Consider the following 24,835-nt stretch of genomic DNA (forward strand, 5'->3'; position numbering starts at 1 on the left):
CCAACGTGGTGTGGGCCAGGTGTAAGGTGTGCAGCATACCTGATGACCTGGGCCTGCCCTCTCCTGTAGAGCAACTGCAACGTGGCTGTCATCAACGTGGGGGCACCTGCTGCTGGGATGAACGCGGCCGTGCGCTCCGCCGTGCGAGTGGGGATCGCAGACGGCCACAAGATGCTGGCTATCTATGATGGCTTTGATGGCTTTGCCAAGGGCCAGGTGAGTCTCCCCAGAGTCCCAAGGCACGTGACACTGTCTCTGCACGTGGGGAGGCTAGGCTCCCGGTGCCTTCCAACATTTGTCATCCAGGATTCTGTGACACTGTGATGACAGTAGGTTTTCACTTCAGAAGTCACTTCTGCTTGAGACTCCTTCTCTGAGTTAAGAGTCTGGGCCTTCAAGTTAAGCCCAACATGTGACATGTTTTCAAGTTTCCTGAAAAGGTGCTGGGTGATCGCAGTGGTGGTGACATCACGGGCACTTGTCAGGTCCCTGGCACTGGGCCCTGGCAAGCAGGGCGCACGGTCTCTGCTGTGCCAAGCCCTCGGTGAGATGAGAACAGTGCGCCCTTCTCACCTGCTGGCACTGGCCCGCATTCCTCAGGATTTACATATATTAGCTCATTTCCGCATTCATCTAAATCTAAGATGTTGTCCTGATCTCACTGAGGAACATAAGGCACAGAGCCATTGACTGATTCAACCCAGTTTCCCTGGTGTGGGACTGAAGCAGGGCGGGAGGACTGCAGAGCAGACACCTCAGCCAGGAGCCATACCTTACACTGCGGAGGTAAAAAGGGGGCAGGGCAGACCTCTGAGAGAGAGGTGACAGTAGGAAGAGTTCCAGTAAACCTTCTAGGTTCTTAGACTGGGAGCAGTTCTGAAAAGACACTGAGGTCAAGAGGGTGATGGAGCCCAGCAAGGTTTGCATGAAGGTCCTACCCAGCCGCTGCTGGGAACTGGATTTTAGACCAAAGGTCTGGAATAGGCAGGTGACTCCTAAGCCTGTTGTGCTCATCCTGGGCAGAGGAAAGGAAGTGCAAAGGCCCTAAGGTAAGGTGTTGCTGTTCTAGGGTGATGGTGGCCATCTTGCCCGGGCAGGGGAATGAGAGGGTGGCAGGAGCGGGTGGGGACAGAAAGGAAGCTAGGGTCACATCATTGGTAGACAGTGGGGAGTAAGAAGCTTGGATTTTATGCTGAGCTTTTATGCTAAAATGGGATGGTTCTTAGCAGGAGAGTGGTACAAACTGCTGGGCTTTGCCAGGATCCCTGGGTGTTCTTCAAAGGCCACAGCAGGGAGCACCAAGACTAGCTGTGGGGAGGGGAGCAAGAAGTGAAGGTAGCATTGTCCAAAGGTCTGAATGTACTCTCAGGACAGGGTTGATGGGATTTGTTCATTTAATATGCAGCGGTGGGGAAAGAAAACAAAAGGGAGGAAGGGTTACTCCCCTCTGGCCTGGGCCGATGGGAGGGGTAGAACTGCAGTAATGCAGTTAACTGCAGGAGAAAGCCTGGGGTTGCCAGCTTGCAAGGAAATACAAGGAGCTGAGGTTTAACAAGGTTCATGAAAGATGTCCAGGAAGCAGGTGGACACTGGGGCCAGGTGTCATCAGAGGTGTGGCCTAAAATGTGAGCTGGGAGGCTTTAGCATCAAAATGATAGACTTAACAAACTTGGCATTTCCCCAGTGGAGTGGAGGTAGGACAAGAGCAGGAGCACAGTCTGGGGCCTTGTTGAAAGAAAAGAGTCAGAGGAGCCAGCGCCAGCCCAGGAGGCAGGAGCGGCGGAGAGGTGGGGTGCAGTCACCTAATTGGTAGCCCTGGGGAGCACCCCATAGTCCCTTTACACCTTGGGCAGCTGAAGGACAGCACCCAGTAAGACAGGGTCCCTCTGTCCTAGTCTGAGCAGCAGAGAGGGGACTAGGAACCCTGCCATCCTCAGGGCATCTCGCTCTGCCATTGTTCCTGCTGAGGCTTTGGGAGACTTACTAGTATTAAGCTGTTCTTTGCTTTATGTAAATAATTAAGCCAATCCCAAAGAACCAAATGTTTTCTCTGAGAAGCAGATGCTAATTCACAGTAAGGGGCTGGGGGCAGGGCTAGGGAGAATAGAGGTACTTTGGATTAGACAGAGGGGAATGAAGGGAGGGGAGGGGACATGAAGGGAGGGTAGGAACGACAGTAAAATGAATCAGGCATCGTTACCCTATGTGCGTATATGATCACCCAACTCCTGTAACTACCCCATATACAACCAGAAGAATGAGAAGTTATACTCTATTTATGTATGATGTGTCAATATGATGTGTCAAAATGTATTCTACTGTCATGTATAACTCATTGGAACAAATTTTTAAAAAAGAATTACTCCCTTCAAAACTGGCAGTTATAACTTCCAACTCGTGGCTCTCAGCGGCATTATGTTGGATCCCCCCCATCACGGTCTTTTTCTCTGTCTCTGTCACACACTCTGTCTCTGTCTCTGTCTCTCTCTCTCTCTCTCACACACACACACACACACACACACACACACACACACACACTCACGCGCGTTTGTTCTTGCATATGGGCCTGGATAGTCACACTGGAGTGGGATGATATCTTTATTTCAAATATACGTTGGCAGGAGCCCTCACAGCACATGTTAGAGGCCCCCGGGGAGTTGACATACCCAGGCACATGGCAGAAGCTGGGCGTCCTGGCCTTCACTCCCTCGGCAACACTTTGAGAGCATGGTTTTGTAATGCTTCAAAATCTTCCCGGGAATGCAGCCTATTGAAAGTACAGGAATCTGAGCTGCTTTTTAAAGTGTCCCTAGTCCCTTTTATCTCTCACTTTGCTGTTTGTGTTTGCCTCTCAGATCAAAGAAATCGGCTGGTCAGATGTTGGAGGTTGGACTGGCCAAGGAGGGTCCATTCTTGGGACAAAACGGTAATTTCCAAATCTTAACTCTCAACCTGCTCCCAAAGAAGAAGAAATGGGCACATTCTAGAAGAGTGGGGATGTGGGTGCCTCTTCTGATATCTTGGAAGGAATTCCTAGACAAACAGGCATTGGGGCACCTACCTATCCTCGCTCTGGGAATCCGATTATGTTTGGGAACTGGGGGTGAGTCCCAGGCTTGGAAAGAGAGAGAAGGTAGCTTTTGGACACTCTTGTCCAATCAGTTCTTCATTCCATACTTTGGAAGAGCAAAACCGCACAACTCATTGGAAGTTTCACTGGGCTTTAGTAACCTGCTGTGTGAACAAGCACTAAAATCTTGCTGGAGCAGGTTTGTGGTGTTGGGAATGACACAAGGGAACCCCATAGTGGCTTGGGGCTCATTTCCACACTTGAAAAAATAACATGAGTAATTTTGATGTGTTTTTCTGAATTATGGTATGCTTCAGTGTTTCCCCATTGCTGGGGGGAGGATAGTCTAATGAGATGTATTATTTAATATTAAGTGAAAGTTCTTTTCATCTTTGATTATCCCAGGGGTGCAATATTAATGCCAGTCATTATTATAGTTTATATTTTGATATGGAAAGAAAGCAATTTTTAGGTAAATGTTATATAGGGTTCCATCTGATAGTGGCTTATTGTCCCTAGAAAATTATCTCAACCCTTTGTTCTGCTTTAAAACTAGGACTTCCAAGATCCCCTACTGCTAGCAGGGTCCCATAGGGCTGGATTAGTTCTTCAGATCTGCCTGTGTTCAGTCTTCCAGTCTGACCATGTGCCCTGGGGTTGGTTTCCTGGAAAGCTCTAGTGGAAGGAGATGTATCTTTAGGTACTTCCAGGCTTCAGCAGACTGGCCAAGACACTTCCAGCATCGGTGTGCTGGGCGTTGCTCTTGAGTCAGGCAGAACAGGTTGGGGGCTTTGGACAGATTCTGATGATGTTTCAAAATCTGCATCAGAAGGCTAGGAGGGACTTTGCAGTTAGACACAAACACTCTTTTGCTCTGTTTGAGTATTTTGGCCCTACAAATTTTTATAAATCTATCAAAAATATAAGTACTTTACATACTCACATAAGCATGAAAGGAAGACAAGGGATCTGGCTGGGGATAGAGCTCAGTTGGTAGAGTGCTTGCTTCATATGCATAAAGCCCTGCATTCAATCCCCAGCACCACAAAAAAAAAAAAAAAAAAAAAAAACACCGAAAGAAAGACAAGGGATAGGTGTTAGATGGAACCTTGGGCAGAACATAGAGCACAGTATCGTTTGCCTGGTGTTACACTGTTGATCATGTCATTTGAAGTAGGCAACAACCCAGAAGGGTATGAGCAAAGTAAGCCTGGATAGCAAGTGTGGGTGTATGAGATTAAATTATAAGCTGGGTGCAGTGGCACATGCCTGTAATCCCAACGATTCAGAAGCCTGAGGCAGGGAGGATCGCGAGTTCAAAGCAACTTAACGAGACCCTGTCTCGAAGTAAAATATAAAAACGGGCTAGGGATGTGGTTTAGTGGTTAAGTGCTCCTGGGTTCAATCCCTGGTACAAAAAAAAAAAAAAAATTATTATTATTTTTTTTTTTTTGAATAAAAAAGTTCTTGGGAAGCTACAAATTTCTATTTAGACAATTACTGTTAATAATTACAAGCTGCTTTGGTTTATTGTTTTCTAATAAGGCAGAAGGAGGCTTTTCAGGTGCAGGATTAGCTGAAGTGCTTCTTCCCAAATATTTGTGGAAAATACTCTCTCGAAATGTGACTTGTGGCCACTGCTGCCTTGGGTGTCCATTCCCTGAGACTCTGCTGCTGTCTGTGCAACAAAGGGTCGGAAAAAAGCAGCTAACAGTCCACTGCCATAGTGCCGAAGAATGTGGCCACGATGGGAGGTGGGAGGCAAGACCTGGGGCGGAGGGGTTGCCGAGGGGCTGCAGGCGTGATGCACATGGGGGACTGTGTTCAGCTGGACGGTGTCAGACCTCACCTCTTGGTTCATTTGTTTCTAGTGCCCTGCCTGGGAAGTTCTTGGAAGAGATTGCTGAGCAGATACGTGCTCATAGTATCAATGCCCTCTTGATCATTGGTGGATTTGAGGTAAGTCGTTGTCTGTTAACCTGCTTGATAGTTTTGGACATGTGACTATCGACCCTGTTTTCACACAAGCACAAAACTTGTTGGCTGCTCTTCAGGAACTTGGGTTATGGATTCTGAGGCTCGTTGCCACTGGCTTGTTTGTAATGCAGAAGAATAGCAGGTGGCCTAAGACTGACCCAGTTCCAGTAAAGACACCTAATGTGGAAGCCAAAGCTTGACTTCTTATCTGAGACTCACCTATTTGGTGAGATCTGTTTTGATTCCTGTCTATAGAAATCATTCCATCTCTTCAATGTGAAGCCCATTGGCTCTTTACAGAGAAAGGTAGTCACACGGTTAGATTTTCTTTTTCAGTTTCTTCAGAGTCACGTGTTGGACTACAGTCCTTAATTATGTACTTTTGGATAAAGATCAGTCCTGTGATAATCTTTTGATTTACTTTGAAGAAATGTAAGAACCTCAAGTAATCAGCCTCTCACCCATAAGAGTTAGTGTTCTACTTGATAATGTCCTGCTTTCTCCTCTGTACTCAGCAAACCTCTCACCCTTGGACTGAATGTAGTTCTGTGGTATCCCAATATGTACCTCGTGTGCTGTGCTGGAAGTGGCTCCCTGAGGCTCTCCCGTGCTTGCACTCCCAGCGATACCCTCTGTGCCTGCTGCGCCCCTCCCAGCTTCCTGGCCCCACAATCACACACACTTGTCTGACAGGCCTACCTGGGACTCCTAGAGCTGTCAGCGGCCCGGGAGAAATACGAGGAGCTCTGTATCCCCATGGTTATGGTTCCTGCCACTGTCTCCAACAATGTGCCCGGTTCCGATTTCAGCATCGGGTCAGACACAGCTCTGAACACTATCACCGACGTAAGTGCGCGTGCCAGCAAAGCAGGCGCGCTGCTGCTAACCTCAGGCCCGCCCCTTTTATCTACCAGTGCACTAGAAATAGGCCCCAGGCAGCTGGGCAGTGCCTGCATGGGCTTAAAGAAATCTTTCTCTTTTGTCTTTTTCTTTTTTTTTTTTCCTAAGGTATATTCAAAAGTCCTTTTGCCGCTGAAAAAATTGATCTAGCTCCTCGAAGTTTTGCAGCCTCTTCTGTGTAGCTGAGGCACTATCACTGCCAAGGCCATTGAATGGTGTTGGCACCGTAGCTCTGAGATTTGATAACTATTAAGATTTTTGTTTGTTTTGGCTGAGCCTCATTTACTTCCAGTCTGTAAATCTTACTGTGATAAAACCTGGACCGTGGTTCTTTGCCTTGATGTCTAAGGATGGAAATTCAATATTTGGTAATTTTATTCATTGATTATTGAATTCTCTGTTTGCATTTGTTGTGTTTTTCATTATGCTGTCGATGTCATTTCCCCCTTAACTGGCAATTCTAAATTACAATCTAAAAATATTGATGCTGCTTTGATTTTTAATTTTTTTGCCAGAAGGCAATAAGGAAACATAGAAGTACATTCTATGTATCATATTTGTAGTTAGCCTTGATAATTCATATGGGAGTTTGAAGATCAGTATCTAAATCAGAATAATTTTGACTTAATTTGTTGTCAAATATTTCAGTAAGTCTCTGGTTTATATTTTCCTTGTGAGATCTAGTTCTTATGAAAGTTTTTGGAGTTTTTTTTTTTGAAACTCTTATCACCAAAAAACCTATTTCTAGTGCTGGTAAATAAAAGCCAAAAAGCTTTTAAGATCTCAAGGGTAAGTAATGATTAGCACTTATTTCTTGCTTTTCTCAAGTGCTTAAACTTCTTTCCGCTTTGTTACTGTAGCAGTGTGATCCTGTCTGCTGAAAGTGGTGTTTGTGGGTTTGCAGTCACTAATCTTTTGCTTAGATCTTGCATGTGCTTCTTGGTGATTGTTACTGTTTTTGCTGCTTTCAACTGATTTGGGCTCTGGATGGATCTTTGTGAATGTAAAGATCTGCGTCTACCACAATGAATTTTCTTTTTCTTTCTCTCTCGCCTGCCCTGCCTAGATTGGGGTGACTGTAGGCTGAGTTCCTCAGAGAAGCAGTTGGACTTGAGTTGCTTATTTACTCATTGTCACATAGTTAAAGCTCACCTGGGGGGGGGAGGGGATGGGTGGGGACCTGGAGGCTATCCTTTGCTGTGGGTGGGAGCTTCTGCAGGTACCAGACAAGGCTTTTGTCCCCTTGATACACACTCTTAGGCACCAAAGAAAGAGTCTCCTATCTTATGATTCTGAGCTTCTCTGCTATAAAAAACTGTTTCTTCCCAGATTGTTGAAAGAGAATAGATACATAGTTGAAAATCTGAAAAAAAAAAAAATAAATTGGAGGACAAAACCCAAACCATCTATCCTACTTCCCTTAGAGGGAGTTTTTGTGACTTTTCTTAAATTTGGTCTTTTATTTGTTTGAGTTTCTCAAAGCTAGGTTAACCAACAATGATGTCTGAGAAAGAAAAAGAAGGAGCAGGTAGTTGATCATTCCTGAGAGCCTCAGGCATGATCACATGGCAAGGGATGTGTGTGGTCTTCCTCATGTGCTGTTTCTGAGGCTCCAAGGAGCTAAGTCCTCTTGGTTCTGCCATCTCAAGGTAGGTGGCCAAGGCCAGGCCAGTGACTGCTCTGATTGCTCTGGGGCCTGGAGCCCGGTGAGGGGTGAGAAAACAGCTAAGAGTCCTTCCACAAGTCCTAAGGGGTGAAGACCAAACCTGAATGTGTCATTGGCTTCTTCCAGAGATATGTTTTTTGGGCAAAATGAAGTCAATTCCAGTCGTTTTGATTTGGGGTTAAGCTAGGCTAGGCTGGTCATAACCACGAATCCTCTGCAGGAAATGGGGCATGCAGCACTCTACACAGGTCACCCGGGGTCCCTCCTGCCACTGTCTGGTGAGTCAGGGCCCAAAGCAAGTTAGTATCAGCTCACTCACCTTATTGGTAGCATAAAGCTGGTGTCCTACACAGGTCCCAGGAGCTCCCTGCACGTTCACATCTAGGTGCTCTGTTTCTACTGGTGTGAGCTGCCTGCTTTGCCCGGGATGGCCTTCTCATTTAGAATCCACGGGCATCTCCAATACCAAATCACTCCTTTTGTTCAGGGAGCTTGGCGATTCTCGGCTGTGGATAGTTTTGCACCAAGGGGCATTTTGAGCATTGAAGGGTATTTTGGATTGCTGCAGCCGGGAGAGAGACTGCTTCTGGCATCTCACTGGCCAAGACCAGGGATGCTGCTCAGTGTCCTGGGAGGTACAGGACAGTCTCTACCACAGGGAGTGATCTGGCTCAGGATGTCAACCCTGTTGAGGCTGACAAACCCTAAGCTAGTCTTATGTGATACAGATATCATTGTCTTTGGATATCTGATTATTGTCTTCGCTGATCCTTTCCCACTTGGTAGCAGTGATGCTCAGCTTGCAGATGCATCCCTTCAAGGGGATCTCTGTAGCTGCAGTATCAGTGGGTCTTCTGGGTAGAGCAAAACCCACATAGTACCTCAGAGCAGGCATTTAGAAAACTTTCCTGAGGTAGCTGTAGGCTTTTCTGTTAAACTTTACTTTTTATTCCTCCACAATCGTACAACACTTTGTTCTAGGCAACAATACAACCAAAGCAAGCTGAACGTGAGCTGCCGTTGATGCCACAAAGGTGGCAGTGACTATAGCCCTGCCAATATCCCTGGTCAGTGATGTGACCATGAAATTGAAAACCATGACTAGGTCCTTATCTGATTGCTCTGGGCCCTGGAGCCCGGTGAAGGGTGAGAAAACAGCTAAGAGTCCTTCCACGTATCCTAAAGGGGTGAAAACCAAACCTGAACGTGTCATTGGCTTCTTCCATGACTGTGCCCCATCTCTGCTCTTGGTGTGGTTAGCTCTATCCAGGGTAGCTTGATGGTGTCTTAAAGTGTCCACCCTGGAGCCCTGAGCAGGGCAAGTCACTGGTACTCACTCAGGATCTGCAGGCAAGACTTGCTTGTATGTCTTCGGAGTGTCCTGACTTCCTGGGCAGGGGGCTGCCCTGTCCAAAGTTTTCCTCTCATTTGCTTAGAGATTGAAGGAATCAAAAGGAGCAATGGGAAACAGAAGGTAGGAAGTGCTACAGCAGTACCACCGCCATCAGAGGTTTCATGAGAAACAAAGTCACTAACCCTGCTGCTCACCTGCCGCCTCCTCCACCCCACCCCAGCTGGCCCACGGGGAGCACTCTGTCCGAGGCCATGGCCTGTGTTCCTTTGACTTCCAGCAACAGCTTTCTCAGACAACTGCTTTCCCCACAGCCTGTCCTCAACTGACCCTGAGCTAGAAAGTGCTGAGGAGCCCATCAAAAGAGTATGGGTACTGGCCAGTGGGTTCCCCCAGATGAACAAGTGCTGTACTAACTGCCACACCAAATCTGGAAAGACAGAGGCCACACAGAGACTAGCCATGGGCCCAGCTCGGATGGAGGCAGAGGACCAGGGCTGAGGGGGGGCCACGTGGGGGCACCCTGCTCCTGTTGCGTTCATCGTCACCCAGTACAGATGGCCCCATGTCACCTCCAAACTGACTGCTCCAAGGACTAACCTGCACAGGTCCACGGCCCACTGTCCAGAATCTTCAGGCTGTGCATATTTGGGGTTACAGAAAGGCAATACAGAAGGACAGGGGCAGTGGCTCAGTGGCAGAGCACTTGGTAGCATGCACAAGGTTCCGGGTTCATCCCCAGCACTGACAAAAACAAAGGCAATTCAGAGCACATGCCATTTATCATAGAAGTTTCTGCAGCACACTAAGAAGATGTGTTAAGTAGAACCAAAAAAGACTATAACTGGGTCAGATTTGCAGCAAATGTTTCATAAAAATGCCTTGTTCTGTTGGAGGCTGCATGGATTTAGGAACTATGGGTAAGTGGACCTGTAACCTACTACTAACTTGGTTACCTCCCTGAGGCAGAGAGTTCAACCCCTGACTAGGGGCTGAATAGCTCACCTTTTGACATCAAAGCCAGTTTCCATTGGAATTCCAGAGCAGTTGATCGGACTCTGGCTGATCTATCCTGCTTAATGTAAGCTCTCCCGAGGCCCCTGAAAGGGAGGCTCCCTTCAGAGGGAAGTGGATTCCCCAAACAGCAGTTATGCCCTGGAGCCAAGGCTGCGGGTAACGTATCTGCACGCCTTCTTCCGCTTCTGCCCTCCGTGGCGCCGCAGTGCCTGCCTGCAGGTGACCCTGCTCTGCATCTGTGATGCCAGTCATTTGATGGCGACCTCATAGCCCTGTGCTCTCCCCACCCCTCCCTGCAGAAGTTACAGGATTGGTGTTGCGCTTAGATATCCCAGCCTAATTGGCTCTCCCACTCGCTCTGAGATGCCAAGAAATGAGCTGCTGTCCGTCTAATGACTAACACACTCGTGCCGCCTCCACCCCTGCTTTGCTTCGTGCCTGCTTTGCTGCTGCCTTGCACCACCAGACTCCACTGCTTGTGGCCTCTGCTGCGGGAAGCGGGGGAGGAGGACAGGCTGCACCCTGTGGCCCGGTGTTGTTGGAGCTTGCTCTGCTCCTGCAGTGCTCATCCGGGCCCCGTGGGCTCTGTAGCCCTGCATGAAGCCGCTTCCCACTGGCGACTCAGGCCCCTCCCTGTCACATCCCTGGAGCCACAGCCCACACCCAGTGACTGGCAGGTGACGAGCCTGTGCCTGCTAACTGCTGTGGCCCTGCTGCTTCAGGCTTACTCCAGCGCGATCATGATGGCTAATGCTCGCGACAGCCACGAGGAGTTTTGCATCCCTGTGTGCGTTCTGCCTGCTACCATTAGCAACAATGTCCCAGGCACAGACATAAGTATTGGCTCTGACACTGGCCTGGATGCAGTGGTTGAGGTAAGAGAACTCTGTCCGCTTTTGCTTTGTTGCGTTTGCTTTAACAATTTGATTCTTCTGCCTTAAGAACATTGCCATGAGGTCCAGCTCTCATTTCCAGTTCTCAGTTTCCCTTCACCCCCTGCCTTCCCCCAAGTGGACATTAAAAGGGGAAACCCACCCACTCAGTCTCTTAGGATGATTGGGCCAAATTTATTATTATTTTTTTGTTTCCTATGAGATTGGCTTTATGTCACGTTTTCTGTAATAAGGTAATTTTTCCTAGTTTCTCGTAGGGAGAGCCTGTTTGTATTGACCAAAGTGAGACATAAAAGCCCTTTGCATAATGTTTCTGCACCACCTAAACAAGGTGAGCTGTGGGCATCCTTTCTGGTGAGGCCTGCTGCTCCTGCCTGAAGTTGAATAGCTAGAGGTGTGACCTTAGCGGAGCATCACAGAACAAGTCATGGGAGCGTGCGAAAGGGGGCTTAGGTACCTGGTAAGTATGATGACTCCAAAGTGAAGCAGTGCTCATCTGCACAAAAGTGGGATTCCACTGCCTGGAAGCATAGTCTTCCTAGAGAGATGAAGAGGCTCCCTAGGAGCTCACTGACTGCCGCACCCTGTGGGTAGGGACTAATCCAGCAGGTGGCAGCGTCCACATTGCAGCATGTGTGACGTGCTAGGCCTTCATGGCCTGTGACTCCTGTACATTAGACCTGAGAATATCTGGTAGCTCCAAAGGCCTTTGCTGCCTGGACTGTTCCTCACCAAACCAGAAAAAGGATATTGGCCAAGCACGCTGGTAACTTCTGACTCAGTGTGTCCTGTGGGCCCCTTAGACATTCATGTCTGAGTTAGTTCCAGAGTTTGCAATGAAAAGTCATGGCTGTTGGAGAGTTTCCTTAGCTCAACTCGGTACAGAACTTCAGAAAATAGCAGTTTTATCCGAGGTTTTCGTTCTGGGTTGAATAAAATGCAGGAAAAGGAGAGGACCTCCCCCCCCACACACACACCACATCACACACACACACAATCCTAGCATTTGACTCTTGAACCTATGAAAACATCTTCATTATTGCCTTCTGGCACTGGTTCTTGTGCCTCCAGAGTCCCCAGCTCATAACCACCAGGGTCAAGGCTCCCTTATATCCCACTTATCCTTCTTGGAGTTCTGTTTCTTTGCATGTTAAATAAGAGCACAGATAAATCAGTAAAATAGCTGCCCATCACTGAACTCTGTTAGGGCCCAGGACAGTGCCTGGGCCTTACTCTCCTTGAACACCTGGGTTAGTTTAGACTGCTCAATTTGCAAATAGCACAGAACTAACTACCCATGTTCACTGACCGGAAATGAGGTGGGACCGGAAATGAGGTGGCACCGGCCCCTCTTGCCTCTGCACAGCCGCTGCTCCTGGTCACAGGAGTTCAGCAGTCAGCCAGCTACCTTGGGGGAATCCCGTAGTCAGGAAAATATGACTTCCTAGCTTGTTAGCAGAGCAAGACTGTGTCCCCACAGTACAGCCCACTGTCTTTCCTTCTGTCTTAACACTGTAGTAAACCCCTCTTTATCTTTTCACCTTTCATTTATAGTTTTGAAAACCCAGTGTAAAATATTAAGGGTATTTAAACTATAGCTTGTGGTTTTTCTTCTAGTACAAATTTTCCCAGAAGTTTTCCCCAGGGCTGTGTCCTCTAGTGACTTCACTCTCCATTAAGTGCCCTGGAGACTAGTTTAGGGAATCCTATATGATGGGCTCTGGACTGGCTGATGGATGGGCCAGGGGTATGTGCATCTATTTCATTCTGTGACATTGAGTACTTAGCTCATCACTGGAGCTGCTGACTGTGCTACAGTGGGTAAGCCCAGCCCAAGATGCCTGCCCTTGTGGAATCTAGTGAGGAAGAGACACCCAAATCAAATACCTTCACAAGTAACTGCAGGACCTCGTCCTGGGGGGGTTTCTATCAGGAAAGCACCCAGTGTCACAAGAGCCCCTACAAGACAGAACTGTAGAGTCCTAGAGAGTTTTCTTGAAGAAATGATGTTGAACTGGGTCAGAGGTAAGGAGGGAAGAAAGTGTCTGTGAGTTTCCTGTGGTTGTAGTTACTGTGCATGCGCCAGTGTGCTCTCAAGAAGCACTCGCTATTCTCTGAAGGCAGAAGTCAGGAAGCTGACGTCAAGGTGCAGGCGCTGGGTGCCTTGGCCTCTGGCCTTTCCTCCTTCCTCCAGGCCAGCATGAGGTATATTGCTCAGTGCTTACTGGTCTGCTGCTGCTGTGTCCCATCTCCTCTGACTCCCCTTGTAAGGACACATGTAATGGCATTTACAGGCTACCTGGATAATCCTTAGCTTAATTTATAGATTCTAGGATTAGGATCAGGATACCTCTGGGGGCTTCTGTGCAGCCCACCACATGCCCAGAGTGTATGAAGACCACCAAGACAATCCAAGTGCAGCATGTCTGCAAATCAGGACAGGGGCTGGAGCCAGGAGTGGACCTGGCCATGGGAGCTGGCAGGACAGGGGTTCCATCTCAAGGTTTTGAGCTGTACTTGAAGTACTTAGTGGAAGATTTTAAGTAAGGCAAGAATTTGATCAGTTTTGGATTTTAAAGTTGGATCTCAGTTTTATGTGAATAGATTGGGTGCTGGGGCTGGGGTTAGAAGCTTTGGCAGAGTACTGAGGAAATAAATGGCACCTAGACCTGTGCCCCAGGTAGGAGGCAGCAGTTGGATGTTCCTGAGTTGCTTGCCAGGAGCCTGGAGGTTGGATGATAAGACGTTTCATTTTGAGACCAGGTGCCCATGTGTCTGGAAGACTTCTCTGGATGCCTTTGTCTAAGAAACTACTGTCTGTCTCTGACTAGAGGTACCCCTAAGCATGATGTGGCATGCATGCCGGAACTAAAGGTGAACACAACCCCAATGGCACAGACAGAGTTTTTCAAACATAGTGTAGTGATTTCCATCAACTAAGCTGGATAGTTGGCATTTGCATAAAATCTAGATTTGCACTAGCAAGGGCACATCGAAAAATCAAAGGTGAGCTCGGTGTGGTGGCATACACCTATAATCCCATCAGCTTGGGAGGCTGGGACAGGAAGATTGTGATTTCAATGCCAGCCTCAGCAACTCAGGGAGACCCTGTCTCACAATATAAAAAAGGGCTAGGATGTGGCTCTCGGTTTAAGTGTCCCTAGGTTCAATCCCCAGTATGAAAACAAGGAAAAAAAGCAAAGGTGAACTGTCTTGAGTGACCATTTTCCCCATCACCTCCTAAGGCACCCAGGAGAAGGACAGTGGCCAGGCCCCCACCATGGGTGATCATAGCTTCTAGCTGGCCCTGGTAAATAAATGCAGAGGCTGGCTCAGGTTACTGAGGCAGGGTCCAGGCAGCTGCGCATACTGTTCCTCACTATGTCCAATGCTTATGACTGCTCACTCGGGCTTGGTGGAGGGACTTGCTATACCTCTTGAGGGGCACAAGGCTCTAGGCTGGTGCACATCTGGCACTAGCCAGTGTCCTGGGTTGGAATGACTGATCTCTTTTTCTGTGACCAGACATGTGACAGAATCAAACAGTCGGCCAGCGGGACCAAGCGTCGAGTGTTCATCATAGAGACCATGGGGGGCTACTGTGGCTACCTGGCCAACATGGGGGGCCTCGCAGCTGGAGCTGATGCTGCCTACATTTTTGAAGAGCCATTTGACATCAGAGATCTACAGGTATGTAAAAGGGTCAGGCCCCCATGAGCACTGTTTAGTTCAAAATCCATGTGGTACTGCTGAGTTCATAATCATATTTGTCACTGATTGCGTTTTTAGGGGATGGAGATGGTATTGTAAAATATCCCAAGCTGTATGCCCTTCAGTCATTGCCTTGTTTTATTCAGATTCTGTGACTTTAGTATTAGGAGCTCTTTTGATGGGTGAATAGACAGGGTCAAGGACACCTTTTATTCCTGTGTGTGAAAACAGGCTTGTACAGAGATTTCATCTCTGTATGTCTCATGTGTGTCATAAGTCACTGAAAGGTGATACTTGTTTAACTGGATCCAATATGTTGAGCAGGCCTATTATGTATGACCTCAGTCCCAGGCCTCTGGAATCTTTGTGGATCCAAGGATGGGGAGTTTGTGGTAGCTGGAGAGTGGTCTTTGCCCTACGGTGCTGGGGATGTACCCGTTGATGGACCTACATTGCACATCATGGCACCCAGTCCTGATTGACACAAGGACTCACTGGTTGCATTGAGTGGACCTACATTGCATCATGGCACCCAGTCCTGATTGACACAAGGACTCACTCATTGCTGCAGCTCTTTTAAACTCCTAAGATCTGTGATGACTGATGAAGGAGGCCTAAGGCTTCCCATTTCCTTCAGTTCGTTCAGGCCAATGGCTGGTTCAGCCAGTCCATCCAGGCTCTTCCCTGACTGGCTCCGGCCTGGCCAGAACCAGGCTGCTGGATTGGAGGAAGGACCAGTGGGCATTTGGCAGAGCTGGTGGCAGCCTCAGTACCCGCAGCAGGTGGTCACGGATTGGGTGAGGAGGCAGGAGCAGGCCCATGAGGGCCACAGTGTCTGCTCAGACTGTAGGGCTAGGCCTAGGCATGGACCACTCCACCTTGAAAAAGGATAAGCATGGACAGATGAGACAAGTTGAGCAACTGTTTTTAAGCAAGTTATGTTTCTGAACTAAATCAAGTAATGAGATGTTTGGTGACATGGACATTGCATGAATTTATTGACAATATTGAACTGTTAATACTTGAGGTCTCTCTAAAAGACAGTGCCTTATTGGCACTTATGGCTCCTGGCACATGGTAGATGGTTAAGAAATGTAATTATGACAAATTCAATGACACATTTTTTAGGATGAGTCATTAGGAAATTACTGCCCTTTAGTAATCTTCCTTGCTGGACTGAAATGTTTCTGTACATTCTTTCAAGACCGATTTTTTTTTAAGAGAATTTATGTATGCATGAGCCTATAAAATTTTTCCTTGGTCAGAAAATGTTTCTTAAGCATTTGTATGAGATTTTAAATAAAATCAGGCAACAGGTAGTTATTTTCTGAGAGCTCTAAGAAATACAGTCATGAAAACAGATGAGGAACAATGGATAATTGTATAAACATTAGGCAAATGCACAGAATAAAATAAATAACTGTAAGAGGGAAATCCACTTATTTTGGAGAGCATTTCTTGTGGAAGTTATGATTTCCATTCACTAAATAAATGTGCCCAATAACTCAGCCCTGTTGCCACCCTATGTATTATTATCTTGATTATTGTTACTGGTGCATTTATCACTACTATACATATATCACTAATATATTTTTGTCTACTGTAGTCTCCCACAAATAAATAAAATAAATGTAAGCTATAAAAGCATCTGCCATCTCTCTCAATTGCTGTTTTATTCTAGCACTTAGGATCTTAGAGTAGGCACATAGTAGGTGCTTAATAATTTGATTGTCTGATGAACAAAATACTCTTTCTAGTCCAACGTGGAACACCTGACAGAGAAAATGAAGACCTCCATCCAGAGGGGTCTTGTGCTCAGGTAATGAAACAGTATTTCTAATCTTACTTCCTTTTTAGACCTAGGTTCTTAGAATCTATCTTGTGATCTGAAACCTAAGGTGCACTCATTACTCCTTTGCCACTCTGATTCTCACTATAAATGCTGAAGGAACACAGAAATATGGCAATTGCATGCTGTTAAAAATATACTTGCATTTAAATAATGGGTGATTTTCTGGCAAGGCTGATATTCACTTGCCCTCACTTAAACCATAGTTTTGTTGAGTAGAGCATTATTCTGAGCCAGTGTTAAAAAAATAAAGCAATGAAGGGCAATTTTCAAATTTAATTTTGCTCTCGTCTTTTTCTTTTCCCCATGACATCTCCCAATCATATCTTTCTTTAAGCCCCTTGACCTTTATGAAGAAAGGGGAAAATACCTAGTCCGGTAGGGATGAAGGACCAAGCGGCCCACCTGACAGGTGGCTGTGCATCCTGGGCTGCTCGGGTAGATCGCTTCCTGGGAGACCCCTGCTTGCCTTTGCCTGGTGAATAACCTCAGCTGTTTCCGTTCATGGCAGGAATGAGAGCTGCAGTGAGAACTACACCACGGACTTCATTTACCAGCTCTACTCGGAGGAAGGCAAAGGGGTGTTTGACTGCAGGAAGAACGTGCTGGGCCACATGCAGCAGGTAGGGCTGGAGGCCCAGGTCACACCAAGGCCTCTGTGCTCCTCAAGACGAAGGAGAGCTGTCTTCCAACTGATGCCTCATTATGCCCATTTTTGGAAAAATGTGTATTCAGAAGTAAATTCTAGGGTGACTAGAAACAGCGGCTGAATTATTCCATCTTAAAAGTCTCATTAGCTTTAGAATTTGTTCTCGTTTATAATTATTACAGTGTATGGAGATTTTAAGAAATTCTCACCTTTCATGTAAATAGTGACATTGGTTCATTTGGAAATAGTATACAAATTAAAATATATATATATATTTTGGTGTCTGTAATTGAATCCAGGGTCACTTAACCAGTGAGCCACATCCCCAGCCCTTTTAATTTTTATCTAAGTTGCTGAGGCTATCTTTGAACTTACAACCCTCCTGCCTCAGCCTTCCAACCCACTGGGATTACAGACATGTGCCACCATGCCTAGCAAGTATTTTCTTAAATATAGGGTTTAATAAGATTTAAAGTAGAATATTGGACCAATGATACTTGATATTTATAAAAAAAATCAGAATGAATTGGAAAAGAACTGTAGGGTAAGCTTTAAAAGTAGGGTCCACTGATTTATTTCAAAAGGTTCATGAGTCCTTAAATCATATGATGAAATAGGCAAGTGTGTATTTGGGGGGGAAAAACAAAAATCCACAGTTTATCAGATTCTTAAAGGAAACTGACATCTCTCCTTACCCCAAAATAAGTTCAAGAAACCCTGATGTGAGACTCTGCAATACTGAGGGGACTCGGGGACTCGTCGGTGATGGTCCAGTTGATTAGAATCCTGCCCTGTGAGAAGGAAGGCTTGCCAACTAGGTGAGCCATCAGAGTTTGGGTTTGTGACCCAACCAAATCCAACAAGACAGAAAGAGGCCAAACCATGCCATATTTGCAGGTTCACATCTCTTAAAAATGTGAATCTTGTTCAACTACAGAAACTGTCATTTCTGCTTGCTTTGTAACTAATAACTTAATCACAAACAGGGTGGAGTACCTTCTCCATTTGATAGAAACTTTGGAACCAAAATCTCTGCCAGAGCCATGCAATGGATCACCACTAAGCTGAAAGAGTCCTATGGCAAAGGTAGGAGGTCATGGGAAGGTCATGCTTTTTGTTTAGTTTTTGCTAGTCTTAGCATTGCTATATGACTTGCAAGATTAAAATAAATATAAATCCTATTAATAAAATAAAATACTTTACTCCTGCTTTTAGTGGTGGATGACATTCCAGTAATTTAGTAGCTTTATATCTATTAGGCAGAAACTGCTGCACATATGTTAGACTTTTAACAAGACTGTAAAATGGGCTTGTTTTATCGATGAGAATCACTTTGAATTAGCTTTTACTTAAGGTACTTAGGACTTACTAATTGCTTCATTCACAACTTTTAAGAGCACAGAATCCCACAACAGAAGACAGGTGGTATCCACATCATGTTTCTCCTTCAGAACCCAAGTGTGTCCTTCAGTATTTTAGAATTTTTGTGATGACCTGTGCTCGTGCAAATCCATCATCTCTGCTGCTCCAGGCCAGCTGACCATTCTGGTCCTGGCACTTGAGTATCCCACACAGTATGGTAGTGCCCAGGTCCCTGGGAACTGGCTCAATTGTATGCCTGGTTTCTGGGGACTGTAAGGTCTTCAAATTAGTTTACCAGTCCCATGCTCACCTGCAGGCATGCAGTGTCCTGTCACTGCCATCTGGCTTACATCTGATACCCTGACCTTTATTTGGTGTTTCACTGTGGCTTGGAGAAGTGGACTCAACAGGTAAAGAGGAAAATGGCAGGTTGCATGACATTCTTGTTTCTCTGTTTTGCCTATTTTTCTGTTGGCTAGTTGCTAAGAGTCCAACATGTACACAGCATTTTCTGGTTAATAGAGGCAAAGCTACTATATTATTGGAATATCACCCACCTTTCCCTTTGTGGCTTTTCTGTTACTAGAATGTTCTTTTATTTGTAATTTATTTTAATCTGCTTAATGTGAAGCTTAAGATCTGAGTTTATTTTTTCCTGTGTGGTATGGGTAATCAGTTATTTGGGTGCCATTTATGGATTAAAAATCTCATTTTTTCCCCACTTTATAATCATAGGCCAGGTAGTAACTTAAACCTTTTTTTTTTCATTTTTTTTTTTTTTTATCTATCATAGGTGGACACACTATCTTTATTTTTATGTGGTGCTGAGGATCGAACCCAGTGCCTCATGCATGCTAGGTGAGCATACCTCTGAGCCACAACCCCAGCCCACTAAGCCTTTTTTTTAATATAATATTTTCTTTTTTTTTGTAGATAGACACGATACCTTTTTATTTACTTTTATGTGGTGCTGAGGACAAACCCAGTGCTTCCCACATGTTAGGCAAGCACTGTGCCCCTAAGCTACAATCCCAGCCCAAACCTTTGTTTTTCTTCATAAGACCTCACATATTTTTTGGTATATTTATTCCTAGAGTCTTAATTTCTTTAAAATGTTACAAATGGTACTTAAATATTTTGTGCTGGTATGTAGAAATTAACTTTTCTATGCTCTGAATCCTGATGTAAGAATTTATAAATTCACTTTTACATGTACAATCATATCATCTATATACCGCCCTCATTTTTTGAGACATTTGTGATGTCACCAACTCTCATCCCCAGTCAGCTCTGGCTTCACTGGGTATAGTGACATTCGAGCTCCTGCCCTTCTCAATTGTGATGGGAACCAAGAATGCCTTTAGCATTTCCTAAGAGTTATCATTAGTATTTAACTCAAGTCTTTGTGATTTCATATTTACTATTAGTCTTTGATATATTTTCATTATTTGCTAGGCATTTTTTCAATTATAAAAGGTTATGTTATTTATCATATTATATATCATGAGATAATTGTTTTTCATCTGTTAGTGTGACAAATTAAACTGACCAGCCTTAAATTTCAGAATTAACTTGGTCACAATGTTCTTTTTTATTCACTGCTGGATTCAACTTGTAGTTCTTATGTGCAGGCTTTTTGTGTCAGTGATTGTGAACATGTTAGCAATGTCCTCTCTGCTACTGTCCTTGTCAAGGGTTGGGGTCAAGTTTGAAGGAGGAATTCCCTCAAAGTATGTAGAGGATGGGAGTTTTGCTTTGTTTTGCTTTTGAATATTTGGAAGCATCTTCTAGTGAAATCATCCATCAAAATACCCAGTTTTCTTTGTAGAAAGATTTGACAGCTGAATTTCTCTCACATTTATAGAAACACTTGTGTTTTTTTCTTTTTTCTTGAATCATTTTTGTAAATTGCATCTTCTAGGAAACTTTCAATTCATTTAAAATTCTCAAAAAAAAAAAAAAATTGTCACTGAACTTCCCATAACATTCTTCTTTCAGTGCCTGCAGCACATATTTAGTCTTCATTTAATCCTGAGATGGGCTTTTTGTGCCAATTTTTGTCAATGCCACCCCTGCCCTACAGGTTTCTGGGCCAGTCATCTCAGATGTGTGTTTTTATACAATTACTAGTCTGGTTCACAAAAACACAGCTTATGTAAAAATGGTGATATAAGCAGTTCCAACCTAATTTTAGTATTGAAGAACTGATTGATGTTGGCTTTAATTCCTTCTACTTTGATAGTTTTTCTACATCAATTTATACTTTGATATATCTTTCTACTTCTTAGATTTCATTTGTGGATACTCCTCTCATTAACTTTCAGTGTCTGCCTTTCTGCAATTTAAGTTCACTTTTCCTTACTCCACTAGTTAGTGAAATATTTATTCATTGTTAAAAACATTCTTTGCATAAATCCCTCCCTCTATCTGTGGTGGCCGCTGTTCTGGTAAGTGGCAGGTGAACAGCCTCTTTCAAGGGAGGGAGGCCTCACCACAACCTAGGCCTTCCTCCTCACTAGTCCTGAAGGGCCTGGAGGAGACTCTGGGAAAGTCTCAAAGGACACTGGCACACTGTGCACTGGCTGTCCCCACTGGATAGACAGCTGATTATCAAATGTAATCCATGGCACACATCAGGATTTCCAAGTTTACTGGTCAAAACTGGAATTACCTGCATCCACCCCAAGGTGGCTCTGAGGCATCCAACTCTTACCTCACCTTCACATGACATTTTATCGACATGATGCATTAGTAGTTCCTAATTTCTTTCTTTTTTTTTTTTTAACTCTCATAGGAAAGAAATGTGTTTCTGACGACTGCATCTGTGTGCTGGGAATAAGCAAAAGAAATGTCCTTTTCCAACCTGTGGCAGATCTAAAGAAGGAAACAGATTTTGAGTAAGTCAATTAAACACTGTACGAGTAAATGTCATAGCTGTTAGCAAGAATGAATAATAGGAGTCATGAGGACAAAGGGACACCACAATCTTATTGATTATAAGTAACGCATGGCAGTGTTTGAAGGAACACATGGGCTCTTCTAGAGCAAGGTTAAAGAATAGTAGACATTGAGAAACAGGGCAGAACTTTTAGAAATACAAAAATAATATTTTCATTTGATCTGTGAAAATTGGCTTTATCATCCAAAGGTTAGTCAGGTGACTCCATAAACCCACCTTTTTTGACAAGTCTCCTTTGGCCTGGCTGCAGCCAGAGGCAGCTGGAAATTGTCTTCCAGCAGGGAAGGTGGCACTGTCTTGTCTTCCTTCCTAGGCACAGGATTCCCAAAGAACAATGGTGGCTGAAACTGCGGCCTCTTATGAAGATCTTGGCCAAGTACAAGGCAAGCTTCGACGTGTCTGACTCTGGTCAGCTGGAGGCCGTGCAAGACCAGAATACTCAAGGGGAACCTGCGGCTATCTGAGTGCTGTGCTGACCATCAAAATGACGTGTTCAGTGAGGCCTGGAACTTACCGGGACCATCTTTTTGTAACATTTAAGTTATTTATCGGCACTTTACGCAAGTATTGTTGGCAGTAACAGCTAATCAGAAAGCATCAGTTACCAGTGTCATCTTATCCCAATCATCTGCGACATGAACCCCTACCCATTCCAGTGAGTTGTCTCCTCCCCCTTGTATTCTATCTTCATGCTTCAAAATGTGTCTGTCTAGTGGAATTAAACATATGGCTGAAACCCTTAAGAGCACTGTTTATTTTCTTGAAATTAAAACAAGATCTGTGGGTGGCCACTAAAAGATTCCTCAGCAGTTTTCTGGGCAGAGATTAGCAAAATGTAGAGAATCATTGAAATAATAAGCACAAAGTCATCCAAACAGCAACTGTGTCATTAATAAACATGGAATTGCCCTTTAGCCCATGCTGAAATCAGCCTGGGCCTGGCTCTGATACACCATGTGGTGGGTAGGTTAACTCTAAGCTCTTAGTCTCTCTTCAAAGTGAGACAAGGTAAAGAAAGAAAAGAAAGAGAGAGAGAAAGAAAGAAAAAAATAATATATGAACAAATGCCTTAAGTATAAGCTATCATATACTGTATTTGAATCCTAGTTGCACATTAAAACCACAAAGGGAAATGTTACAAAGAATCTGATTCCCAGTATGTCCTGCAGACTACAAACAGCCATGCTTCTGGGTGGGCCTAGGTTGGAACTCTTCAGAGGGTTCTGAAGGGCTGCTGGACGGTCAGTCCATAGGCATGGGGATAATCCCACTGAACTGATAAGTCACTAGGGAAAAGCATTTCTGCCTCCTGTTCAGTCCACATATGGGTCTAGTCTGCAGGAGGCAATGTACCAGCACCAGATTAAAAAACTGAGCTCTGCCCACTCAACTACTGAGAAAATACGTTACTCCAGATAATGGGGGAAAGAGTTCACAGAGGGAAGGGAAGGAGCAACTTAGAAAGTTCTGTTTACAAAATCTGAGGATAAAACAATAGAGGCGAGCTGGTCCTGAGAAGTGTTCTGTCCCAGTAAAGACAGTGGGAAAAACTCAGTTTAACACTTCTTAATAGAACATGCCTTGTTCTTGAGCTGGACTCCCCTTGGGCTGCCCTGTTTGACTCACATCTGTGGGGCTGACTTTTCCACTGGTCCATGGTGTGATCGCAACAAGCAGACAGATGCTGGAATACCCTTGTCACTTATTCATCAATTTTTAATGAAGGTTTACAGTGTTCAATTTTAGCAAAATGTCATTTAAAATAATGACAAACAGGTAGGTCAAAGTTGCCTTTTATTTTTAAAATAAATGTTTTAGGATTAATAAGTTTTAAAATCTTCATTTATATAATCACTTCAATTTCTTCATGATGACCATACTTCCCTCATACTTCAACTTGCCAGTCAGTACTTTTGGCAAAATTTTAAAATCAACATGATTTTTAGGAAAAGCAGTAACATTTCTGATCTTCCAAGTTAACTCTGGCTCAGAGGCTTCAGTTTTAAGAGCCTATACACATGTAGGTTCAAATGTGTTCCAGAGTCCAGCCAAAAATACTTGAGACCAGTTATCTTATTATCCATGAGGGGTCCTTAGCAATTTTTGCAATCTCTGGTCCAAGTATAGCCAATCCATGTGTGCTCTTCCCAATGCCAAGGTACCTGAAAGGAAGACAGTAAATCTGAACTATTTTCTACATTACACACATTCTCCAAGTCTACAGAAAGTCTTCACATTTCTGAATTTCACTAACTGGACACGTCACACCACAGCGCGCATACTCACTCATTGCTCACGGCAGCCAGCTTATCGTGGCTGACGGCAAAGAGCTGCTCCCTGTGTGCCTGTTTCATCTCATCTGAAAGACCCAACAAGAAGTGGTCCAGTCCTGAAAGGAAAACCACAGGTACAGATGGAGGAGCTATCTGGGTATGGCTCAAGTGGGGGCCTCTGTGCTCACAATCAGGCAGGGACACTGAGGTTACTTTATTGATGTATTTCAAACAGGTGTCTGCATGGCCCAGAGAGGTCAAACCTTGACTTCCACTTACCACAGAGCCATGCTCACCTCTGCTACAAAGTCCCACTTTTGGAGTGTGGATAAAGAGTTGGTAAGGGTCACCTATGACTGGTAATACTGTGAACAAAATGGCGCTACATGATGACATGGCTGTTCTCATGCCAAGTCAAAAATACTCAACTCTAATGCAAGGTGTTTTATTGGGTCAGCAATTCGACCTCGCTGTATGATTCCACTCATTTGAAGTAAAACATCAACATGTTCTTGACTTGCTGTCAGGAAGCATGACTTCAAGGTCACTGTTTAGGTTGTTAAATACGAAAACCATATCACAATGGAAAAAGGACAGAGATGTGAAAAAAACAAGACGGAGTTGCTGCCTGTAGTCCCCACATGCCAAGAAGCAAGTACTCAGAAAACTCGAGTTTTAGCTGGCAATAACACACATCAAGGATTTCATTATTTACTCAAATTACCTTTGTCTGAAGGAGCAACAGGAGCATCTACAGCAGAGAAAACAGAGAGTTTGGCTTCATCAATGTCCTGCTCTGTGAATTTTCCAGATTTAGCCCAATCGATAGCCCTCTCAAAAGATTGGAGTGTTTCTACTGAATTTGGATCCCTGGAAAACCACAGTTAAAGACTGAAGGATTTTACCAATGGAAAAAGTAATGAAAATCACATGTTGACTAAGAGTTCATCGACATTTTCTATTTGTTAACAGCTCTACCTTTAACGTGTCGTATTCCAAACACCACACTGACAGAGCAATTATACTCTGCAGAAGGTTAAATCTGACCACAACAACCTCATGACAAACTCCTTATATTTGGTGACATGGTCTACCTGCCTAATTTTATTGACAAATTATTTTAAAATGCTCTTTTGTGATTCTATCAGGAGAGAAAAA

At 44.8% G+C, this 24,835-nt stretch overlaps 2 protein-coding genes and 1 non-coding gene across 8 annotated transcripts in view; 2 read left to right on the forward strand and 1 right to left on the reverse strand.

Annotated features, from left to right (window-relative positions):
• Nucleotides 1-22,147, forward strand: part of LOC107150196 (phosphofructokinase, platelet) — a 55,084-nt gene extending 32,937 nt beyond the window's left edge. For 2 of the 5 annotated variants that reach the window (XM_015495146.1, XM_048812607.1), the window contains 10 exons: nucleotides 70-216; nucleotides 2,856-2,926; nucleotides 4,942-5,029; nucleotides 5,741-5,893; nucleotides 14,400-14,564; nucleotides 16,343-16,404; nucleotides 16,946-17,057; nucleotides 18,070-18,169; nucleotides 21,240-21,342; nucleotides 21,718-22,147. In XM_015495146.1, the coding sequence (XP_015350632.1) occupies nucleotides 70-216; nucleotides 2,856-2,926; nucleotides 4,942-5,029; nucleotides 5,741-5,893; nucleotides 14,400-14,564; nucleotides 16,343-16,404; nucleotides 16,946-17,057; nucleotides 18,070-18,169; nucleotides 21,240-21,342; nucleotides 21,718-21,868 (1,152 nt within the window). In that variant the 3' untranslated portion in view covers nucleotides 21,869-22,147. Of the gene's footprint in view, nucleotides 1-69; nucleotides 217-2,855; nucleotides 2,927-4,941; nucleotides 5,030-5,740; nucleotides 5,894-10,703; nucleotides 10,857-14,399; nucleotides 14,565-16,342; nucleotides 16,405-16,945; nucleotides 17,058-17,789; nucleotides 17,820-18,069; nucleotides 18,170-21,239; nucleotides 21,343-21,717 lie in introns of those variants that run through there. The other 3 variants (XM_015495147.2, XM_048812606.1, XM_048812608.1) reach the window with 3 other exon arrangements.
• Nucleotides 16,599-16,672, forward strand: LOC125619596. The gene has a single exon (XR_007351136.1). It is a non-coding gene; the product is annotated as a small nucleolar RNA SNORD103/SNORD85 (small nucleolar RNA).
• A 1,034-nt stretch (nucleotides 22,148-23,181) lies between the features above and the next one.
• Pitrm1 (pitrilysin metallopeptidase 1) overlaps nucleotides 23,182-24,835 on the reverse strand; it is a 40,620-nt gene continuing 38,966 nt past the window's right edge. For both annotated transcript variants that reach the window (XM_048812604.1, XM_015495148.2), the window contains 3 exons: nucleotides 24,402-24,547; nucleotides 23,691-23,793; nucleotides 23,182-23,566 (listed from right to left, as the gene is read on the reverse strand). In XM_048812604.1, coding sequence (XP_048668561.1) covers nucleotides 23,473-23,566; nucleotides 23,691-23,793; nucleotides 24,402-24,547 — 343 coding nt within the window. In that variant the 3' untranslated portion in view covers nucleotides 23,182-23,472. The remainder of the gene's footprint in view (nucleotides 23,567-23,690; nucleotides 23,794-24,401; nucleotides 24,548-24,835) is intronic.

Source organism: Marmota marmota, unplaced genomic scaffold, assembly GCF_001458135.2.
Source record: "Marmota marmota marmota unplaced genomic scaffold, marMar, whole genome shotgun sequence".
Classification (NCBI taxonomy): domain Eukaryota; kingdom Metazoa; phylum Chordata; class Mammalia; order Rodentia; family Sciuridae; genus Marmota; species Marmota marmota.